This window comes from Copadichromis virginalis, linkage group LG3, assembly GCF_057382275.1.
Source record: "Copadichromis virginalis isolate Kocher_CV1m ecotype Utaka linkage group LG3, C_Virginalis_male_GT1.1, whole genome shotgun sequence".
NCBI lineage: Eukaryota > Metazoa > Chordata > Actinopteri > Cichliformes > Cichlidae > Copadichromis > Copadichromis virginalis.
In genome coordinates this window covers 43,929,211-43,938,634 of record NC_140620.1, presented here as the reverse complement: position 1 = coordinate 43,938,634, position 9,424 = coordinate 43,929,211, and the positions used below count along the sequence as shown (strand labels likewise).

General features: G+C 40.6%; 1 protein-coding gene and 1 long non-coding RNA gene across 2 annotated transcripts; one reads left to right on the top strand and one right to left on the bottom strand.

Moving 5' to 3' along the window:
- The first annotated feature begins 810 nt into the window (after nucleotides 1-810).
- On the top strand, nucleotides 811-2,892 carry LOC146714913 (uncharacterized). The gene is made up of 2 exons (XR_014918885.1): nucleotides 811-1,086; nucleotides 1,458-2,892. It is a non-coding gene; the product is annotated as an uncharacterized LOC146714913 (long non-coding RNA).
- A 2,657-nt stretch (nucleotides 2,893-5,549) lies between these two features.
- LOC146714912 (placenta-specific gene 8 protein-like) lies at nucleotides 5,550-8,773 on the bottom strand. The gene is made up of 4 exons (XM_085451261.1): nucleotides 8,467-8,773; nucleotides 6,886-6,996; nucleotides 6,529-6,674; nucleotides 5,550-6,065 (listed from the first exon to the last, which is right to left on the bottom strand). The coding sequence occupies exons 1-4, from the start codon at nucleotides 8,474-8,476 to the stop codon at nucleotides 5,970-5,972; spliced, it is 363 nt and encodes a 120-aa protein (XP_085307387.1). The 5' UTR covers nucleotides 8,477-8,773; the 3' UTR covers nucleotides 5,550-5,969.
- Between the last annotated feature and the right edge of the window lie 651 nt (nucleotides 8,774-9,424).

Here is a 9,424-nt window from a genome sequence, read left to right as displayed (position 1 = left end):
AAGGCATGTGTTTGGCTCCTTCACATAGTGGACATCGAGTTGTTGTGTGGGACACCAGTAGTCCATGTCTGTTGCTGTAACAGTAGTTCATGTTTAGAGTAAAACATCCCAGCTCACTGACTTGATCGGGGCAATAGTGCCTAAAATGTTAATTTAATTAACATAATTTTGCTGAGAGATCTTTTACTTTGTTGTAATCTTAGATGAGTAGTTTTATGGACAAAAACCACCAGGTCATTCAGTGTTCCCTTAGTGCTAATGTATCAGAGATGTTATTGTATAAATGAAGTAATGTTGTTAAGTCCTTAAAGTCATATTCTTTTATTGTCATGACTGTATTTGAAGCTATTTTTATTTTTGTATGATATCTGATTTATATGGAATATGGTTGAAGTAAACTAAAGTATAAAATACTTAGTCATTTGTTTAATAGTAACTTAACATTATATAATCCACATATAAAACTATGAATTGTAATTTTAAATGGTTTAAAAGCATGTAGAATAGCATGTAGGCAAGTATATTTCTCCTTTTTTTTAAATTTTTTTTATCAAGAAGCAAAAACGAAAAGGAAAAAAAGAAACAGGGCAGGTGTTTGGTGGTGGAATCATCCGCCCCCAACAATACCAAAACCAAATCTACGCCCTTGCATTATGGGATGTCATTTCACGGCTATTGAAAAACCAGGACAAAGTTTCAACAGGTGAAAAGTGGAGACGACAAAAAAAACAAAACGACTGAAACTGGGAAAATGAAGTAAATTCTTTATTATGTAAGCACACATAAAACAGCGGTACAGACAATGGCGTGTCCAGCGGGGTGGCCTGGGGGGGCACAGGCCACCCCCCAAACCAGACTGGCCACCCCAGGTGCCACCCCAAAGGCAAAACAATAAAATTCAATCAAATATCAAATGTCCGATTATGTTTTCACGGTGACGCTCAGATATCCGAGTGTAAGTGAATGCAGCATCGCTTCTGCGCTATGCGCATCACGTTAGCAAAGGTAGGAGAGCCAAGCGCGAAAGATGGCACTGCAGGAAACAATTTTTCGGTGAAAGAAAATGAGGACAGAATAAATGTCCCGGTAAGTAATATCAAGTTTGTTGAGTTTAGTAAACTTCGGTGAAATTAGAATACCAAGGAAAAAATAACACTTAAAGAATTATTGCAGCTGTGGAATATTTCAGACAGTATGCTACTGAGGGCAGCTAACATAAGAGTTATGCGTTATAAGATATAATCTAAGTCGTAACATTGCTGTATGGAGCTGCAGATTTGGTTGCAGGTTAACATAGCTGGACTGGCCATCGGGCATACCGGGCATATCCCCAGTGACTTATTTTTTATTTTTTTTGTAATGGCATGAACAATGAGAGGTGGTGGATTGGCCAGATGCAGGTCGATGTGTAGAAATAACTCCGTTGTTTGGTGGTGGCTATGACGGGGCTTCCACAGAGGCAACAGGTGGATGAGGGAAGGGGAGGCAGGAGGAGAGACCCGAAGCAGCCACCAGTCCGAGTGTCAGGTGAACTGAACTTCAGGTAAGAAGTTATGACCTGCAGTCTATCTGGGTCAGATATAAACCAAGTTTAGGTGGAGTTTATTTTCATGTTGCTGACTTTTTACTGTCAGTTGCAATAACTCATACTGCGTTCTAGCCAGTTTGACGGAGTTTTTATACAGCTGGGTGGGTGCTATGATGTTACTGATAGTGAACTTTATTTTATTCATAAGGTTAGTAGAGTTGCCAACGGCTCCTTAAAAAAATGGAATGGTCCCTCATTCAGAGAAAATATTACACGTTTGGTATTGAGCTGAGAAGAGACGCAGTTTGTCCCGGACTTTAGCTAGAATGGAAAAAAGACACAAAGCTGGATTTATTCTGTCTTTATGCTGCACAGCTGCCTCTTCTCTCATTCTCTCCCCCTCCCTCTCCTGTTGCTACTTCAATCATGAAACTGATCAATGATCAGCTGATCGGCTTTTCTCTCTTGTTTATCGCCCACTTTGCGCCAGAAAGAGGAAACCAGCAGATGTTGCGCTAAACAACAGCAGCACGTTTAAGCTTGATCGGCTGTTGTTAGAATGTATTTAATATTAATTTCTAGTATCAGCTGATGTTTGCTGGAGCCACAGCTGTAAAGCTGCTGGTCATGATGTCTGTTTAGATATGTGGTGAGAGGGAAACATGAAGATGAAACCAGGAGATGTCCTTACTGAACCATCAGAGCTGAACAGGTGATGGAGAAACAGGTTTACCTTTTAGGTGACATGAATGAGTTGAAGGGAAGTTATGAACTGTTTCTGAGAGACAAATAACACCAGGATCCTTTTTTATGTAGCAGACAGCTGGTAACTGTGCAGGGGCGGGTCTAGCAAAGTTTTGCCAGGGGGCCAGGTAGGGCATTAACAGGGAAAGGTGGGCACAAAGAAATACTTTTCTTTCTTATTCTCATTTAAAATACCTAGTTTTTATTAAATAATTATCTAAATCTTACAACCAAAGTTTTTATCTGACGTAAAATGTATAGAAATCATACATATACCAACAAGACTGTACATCACTGTCACAACAGGGTTTGTTTTCAGTCAAAGTCTTTATGGCTTTACTACCTGGTGGGTCGGTCTGTAGTAAAAATGCCCAATTTTTTTGTCCCAGTCCAGCCCTGCAGGTTAATACTGGCAGTGTCACCATGCCAGCTGACTGTATTTTATCATCAGCCAGTGTTGTTCTTTATCAATATTACCAAAGTTTACGATAAGGCAGCATAGAAAGTATTTACTTGCTTTCAGGTTTCATTCAAATGTTAGTCTTTTCAGTTGTTTCCCCACTTTTTTCCTGTTTCAAAATCAAACACCAGTTTGTGAGAAGATTATCTTCTTTTTTTAACAGGCAGATAAAGTTTTGCATTGGCATTGGCTAATTTGTCAATTGTTTGTTACAAATGTTCGTATTTTAATTTTCAAAAATGTTTTTGCCCAAAACATTTGTGCACTATATGTCAGTAAAAATACTATGCAAATATTGTTGTCCTTGACTGCTGAGTAAACACTGACAAAGCACTGATTGTATCTCTTGTACTTTATCAACGCAGTATCTAAAAACTTTGCACCGTAGTGGTTAAAATCTCATTCTAATAAGAGTTAAAAGTGCATTTGGTTATTAGGTTTATAGGATTATTGAATTATGGTTAAGGGTTGGTAGAATTTTTTTTTAAAACATTATCTGCCAATTAAATCTGCCACCCTTCTCCAAATCTGTGCCCCTACCTGGCCCCCCCAACAAAAATTTTCTAGACACGCCACTGGGTACAGAGTCATTTTCTTCTTCCGTTTAATTTGAGTTGGAGCACTGGAGGAATCGATGGTGCTGAACTGGTCAATGACGATAATCGCTGACTGGATCATCCCAAGTAGTTTGATTGCTGGCGAGGTGCACGTCCGGTTATACAGCGTTTGGTTACGATGCAGATTTCCCGCTGAAGCATATTTGGGTCATTTGCGTTCACCTGTCAGGCCCTGAGAGCAAAGGTGTGATTTCCCGTGTTTGCGTCTCTTTGGATGTCGACGGTTATCACATGATTACCGTGCTGAATGGTCAGAGTGAGAGAATGGAGCGTAATACCGCGCATTACCGAGCCGAGAATGTGTCCACAGGTAAAGACAACTCTGCGGCTCAGGCCGAAGAATGAGGTGAAAGCCCGTGAAAGTGGAAAGAGCGCACGGCTACTGCTTTCACCGAATCGACGCAGCTGTAAAGTTGAGTTTGGCATGTTTCTCTCAGAGCACCGAGCCAAGTGATGATGATATCAGGTATTTGGTTATTGGTCGCGGTACGCAGGTCTCCGCTGGTGCTTCCCGGAGCGATGGCCTTACAGCAACCCAGCTGTGGTCAGAGCCGCGCGCTCACACTGACGATGAGTTTCGTAGCACGTTATGATGTGACGCCCGGTGCGATCAGCTGCTCGGGTCGGTCTAAAGCCGCTCACACAAGAGCTTTGTATTTAACTGAAATCAGTTAAATGCTCGTGACGAACGAACGCTTCGCGCAGCTCTGTAGCTCGATGCCAACGGACGCTGGGTGCGGAAATGGTGCGCTCACAGCTCCTGTGTATTACCGCCGGAGATCCTTAACAAGCCGTCGCCACCGCCGTCGTCGTCGTTGTTGTTGTTGTCGCCGCCGCCCAGCTACGCGCGATACCGACAACCACTTGCCGCGGCAATTAGAGACTCCTGCTTCGTTCCAAACGCCGGCAGTCTTGCAGTTCCTCTTTCTCCAGTCGCCGTCCTCTTCCTGATAATGGGCCGTTTCAGTGGTGCTTTTATGACGGTGCATGCCCACCACGATCATGGTTATTTTTGGCTCTGTAACTGTTTGATTGTTTGTTTCTTATTCCTGTGTGATCTGCTGAAAATCAACCCAGTTTGACAAGACAGCGACATTTTACACTCATTTGATACACTTTTATTGTAATATCCCAGCATGCTACACAATACAGGAACCGGTGTGACACCTCCCCTTTTCTTCTAGATCACTTTACAACTGCTAAGAAAACAAAGGACCGTAAGTCCACACTTGACTTGTAAAATATATTATTTGAATGCTTCTTCTGGTTACTAAAGGTTTATCCAATCATACATTATGTGTTTAACCCTTAGTGGGGTCAAAAATGACCCCACATGTTGTTTTTCTTCAAAATCTTTAAAATGAAAAGTTGTAATATATTCACCTTCCAGGTATTCCTCATAAAACATGTTTGGGACATGAGGCCATTTGCATTTCTTATTTATTTTTTCATTATTTTTAAAAAAAAATGACAGTTTCTGTATCACTACCCTAGGAGATCCATTTTGTTGCTGCTGTTATAAACATGTTGCATCCCCTAACTGTCGGTTTTTAGGGATTTAAATGTGTAACAAATACACCCCCATGACCTGATAACTTTGTGTGGTTGTGAGCACAGCTATAACTGCTTTCATGGGTTCGTGGGTTTCCCTGAACTTTCAGAGGTTTTGTGGGTTTAGTTGGAAGCTTTTTCTTTGTGCTTTGTGAGAAGTTTACATGTGATTAAAATCTAATGATGAGCTTGTTAAGCAGAGTGGTGCTAGATCGGGTATCTTGGTGGAGAACAGTATTGTCTTTACCTGACTGAAACGCACAGCTGAACACAATCTTGGGTCTTTTCTTTACAATATAAAGCAATTATGATGATCTGTCACTATGATATGTGATAAATAAAATTAAAATAAGCTGAATCCAACTTAGAAGTCAAGGGTGAGTTGTCAAAACTTGAAGAGGTGAGTGTTCATGATCCAAAATGCACACTCATTGGAAGGTGAGGTTAAACTGAAAATGAACCATTTATTTGGACGATGAGCAAATGAAAAATGCAAGAATGTAAAGGGGATCCGAAAAAACTAACCAAAACCTATACTAGAAAAAAAACATACTAGAAATATTAGAGAGCTGAGAGTGAGGAGACATGAGGGGATGCTAATTAACACAGAGGCAAGGACTCAAATATTCAGACTTGACATCAAGACAGAAACCTGAGCAAAAAAGATGAATATTTTTTTATTTCAGCAAAAGTTCAGAAAGATTACAATAACTGTGAGCATGTGAAATTACACAGATTTTTCTGGCCAGAGTAAACAAACGTTCTCAATTATATTTTATACCCAACGTGCTGCCAAAGCTAAAAAAATCTTGATTCTACATATTGCACTGAACCACACGAGCACAGGAACTTAGAAATTCTTAAAGTGGCGATGAAAAAGCAGCTTGTGTGTCAGGCTAAATTCTTTGTTTGTGCCTAATAGTGTAGAAGCAGAAATCAACTTTTCATATTTATTGTGTCATCTTAAAATTATACCAAATAACTTTGTCATATTCACCCAACAAACCGCCAAAATGGTTACATACTGTCCTCTGACAACTTGAGTGGTGACCATCATTGAGATGGTGAGCTACAGGCCGTTCCTGATCTTCACCTCGCGATGCATCTGGCACCAGAAACACATGTAACAGCAAAATGCTTTACACCAGTCATCACAGCACGAGCCCTGCAGGATGGAGAAGAGGAAGAGGAGAAGAGTGAGAGACAAGAATGAAGCACAATCGCACAATTCATAGCAATGGCCCATCCAACTATTCATGAAAACTAAGTACGCAGATGATTTAAATTTTAATTATAATTGAATAATTAAGAGGGAGGGTCAAGGCGCTAACACGTTAATGCTAATGCGCCTTGCACGGGGCAATCCGCATTAACTCGCTAACGCTGACAGGACTAATATATATATTAGTCCTGTCAGCGTTAGCGAGTTAAAACCGCATTAATGTGGCAAATCTCCGTTAGCGAGTAAGCGAGGACCCATTTATGCTGTCTTGTTCCAGGAGCCCACTTCTTATCAGGGTGTCCTGGTTCCTCAACACCTCACACGGCCTTTGTTATAGGTTATCTCTCCTCAGTTTAGTTTTTAGCTAACAATAATAACCTTGACCCTCCCCCACTCCCAGCCTTACATAGATCCCATAGCGCTCTCTGATGGACTTGCGGAGCAAAGACGACACCACGCAGCATACATCCAGGACTGGGAGGCAGCAACAACAGCCGTGCTTGTTGGCTGTATCACACTGCATGCAGGGAAAACACCAAAGGCCACAGCAACCTTGACGGAAGAAGAAGAATATGCAGAAACACGTTTACTTCACTTTGAATAAGTTGTCCTTTCATTACTGGCTTGTGCATCCTGTGTTTTATATGCTGACTTCAGCCCCAACTTTAGATCCTCAGATACTCAAGACTCTCTGAATAAAAGTCTGTGGAGAGTGTTAATGCAAAAACCACTACTGTTTATAGAGTTTGCTAGATTAACTTACAAGTGCCCATATCACTGAAGCAATCACAGAGGCCAGTGCTCCAAGTCCCATGGTTTAGATTAGTGGTGGTGACCGTCACTACCTGGGTGGGCTGCTGGTAGACGGCCATTTCTGGAGGAAAGAGGGTAGAAATGGAGACGCATTGAAGGGTTATAGTGGTTGTTGCTTCTGTGTACGGAGAAATCAAATATGAAAAAGATAACAGCTGGTTTGAGATATTACTGTCCATAGTGTGGATATTTTTACATTTCCTTATTAGTGTAAATCACTGCAAAAACCTTTGACACTAAAATTATGAGTATATCTTTTAAAACTCATGAACTCTGTTTATAAACTGCATTCACCTTGATCCAGGGGAACGTCTTGGTGTTCCCCCGGATCAGCTGAAGAAGGTGGGTGGGGAGAGAAAGATCTGGGCATCCTCCATTAGGCTGCTGCCCTGATGACCTGACCCCAGACAAACAGAAGGCGATGGATGGATGCTTGGATGGATGACAAGAAAATCCTAGTGTCACGGTTCTGGGTCATTCTGACCCAGGATTCTGAGTTCTTATGTTTTCGTTTAATTTTGCATTATGGATTGTTTTCTGATTCTCTTGTTGTGCTTTGTTGATTATTATTATAAATCTATGTTTCACTTTATTCTGGTTTAAGGTTTAGTTCTGTGCTTAGCCTTTGCCCGTGTGTTCCCTCTGTGTAAAGTCCGTGTTTCTTAGTCTGCGTCTTTGTGAATTGTTTCCTGTTTTATTTTGAAGGGTTATGTCTTATGTCAGCGTTACCTAGCGTCCCTCCCCCTTTCTCATTAGGTCTCATTCCTCCCAGCTGTATTCCCCTCCTGTCTCTAATTCCTTGATGACTTCCTCAGTGTATTTAAGCCCTATGTTTCTTTGTGTCAGTGTTGTGTCGTACCCTCAGATTGGCCTGTGTGTTTCTGTTCTCAGCGTTCATGGTTCAGTTTAAGTTTTGTTCCGTTTTGTGACTTGGCCTGCAATAAAGCAGTGGACTTTGGATTCCGCCTCCACGAATCTGCATATTGGGTCCTTTATCCTGCCTGCCTGCAGACAGCCTTGACACCTAGATTGAATTGCATTTAACTAACTTGTATCCAAAAAATATATGGAAACATGAAAAGTTTTAGCTAGCTTCCAGCTGTCTCATTGTTGTTCATTTCTTCAGCAGACTTTACATGTGTCTATAGCATCCCTAAAAGGTTGATGTATTTCAGTAACACAGGGGCTAACTTGTTTGCCAGGTCCTCTGGGCTGTAACAAGGATCTAGTATTTTTACATCAGGCTACAAGATGTCTGATGTAAAAAATGTTGCCAAACCAAAAATGTTATTATTAACATCACTGGAATATTGTTGTGATGGCCAAACCCGTGGCCACACTCTAAAGTCGGTAACTTTTGTATTTTCATTCTTCATTTTGAACATAGTAATACATTTTAGTTGCCAATAACTTCATTGATTGGTTTGGATACATTTGTTCTATTTGTAAGTGCGCACATTTAGTTTACTTATGTATTCATACTACTTAATTTCTTTGCTTTCTGACTAACTTTTGTCTTTTTATTTCTTACCTGCCATCATCCCTGGGCATTGCTGGACAAAAAATGGTAGCCAGGGTTTGAAACCATTAAATACAAAGGAAGATAATTGGACCACACCACCACTTCCTGCTGAAGGGGGGAATGTGTGTTTTCTTTACTTTAAAAACAAAGTATTTGTATTTAATTAAATATTTGAGTTTAGGGTTTAATGGGGTTTTTGATTTTCTTCTTTAGTGTTTAGTTTATTAACAAACCAGATTGTACTGCATCGTTTGTGATTTATGATTGTGTTTTGTTTGTTACCCCTCATGTGTCACAATGGTCTGATCAGCCATTATATATATACCCTTGTATGTCATTTCATGTTTAGGTCAATTATGTATGTTTGGGCAGTCATTTGGTAGTGATGGCCAAATGAAGCTTTCCGAAGCACTGAAGCTTGTATTGAAAAACGGTTCATTACTCGAAGCTTTTCAACACAGTCCTCTCCGGTGACATCTGGTGGTGAAAATTTTGAAGAGCAGCTTGAATCTGCAAAATAAAACGGACTGCTCAATTATCACTGCTCACTCAAGAGTGGAGTTCTCTCTGATATTGGGCCACCGTTCCGTTGCTTTGAACATGTAATTGGTTTTGTTTTCTCGATTGGGGGGCTGAAAAAAATGTAATGCGTATCTGCGTAATACATTTTGATCAATAAACTTTCCCTATTTAAACATGCACTATGGTGTGGCCTTTCTTTGCTCATAACTCCTTGATGTTGGTAAATACAATAAGTGAGCAATATATATAATATACATATGAGAATGCACAGCACATTATGGAGTATGCCCCTGCTGTGAAGTCCTGCCTCCATCTACTTGTCGTTTAATCACTGGACAGCTGGACAGGTTCATACAAAATATTAGATTAGGCCAATTGTCCTATACATATTTTTGACCTAGGGGTGGGATTGATTGTGAACTGGAAAGGGAAAATGCTTAGGGAG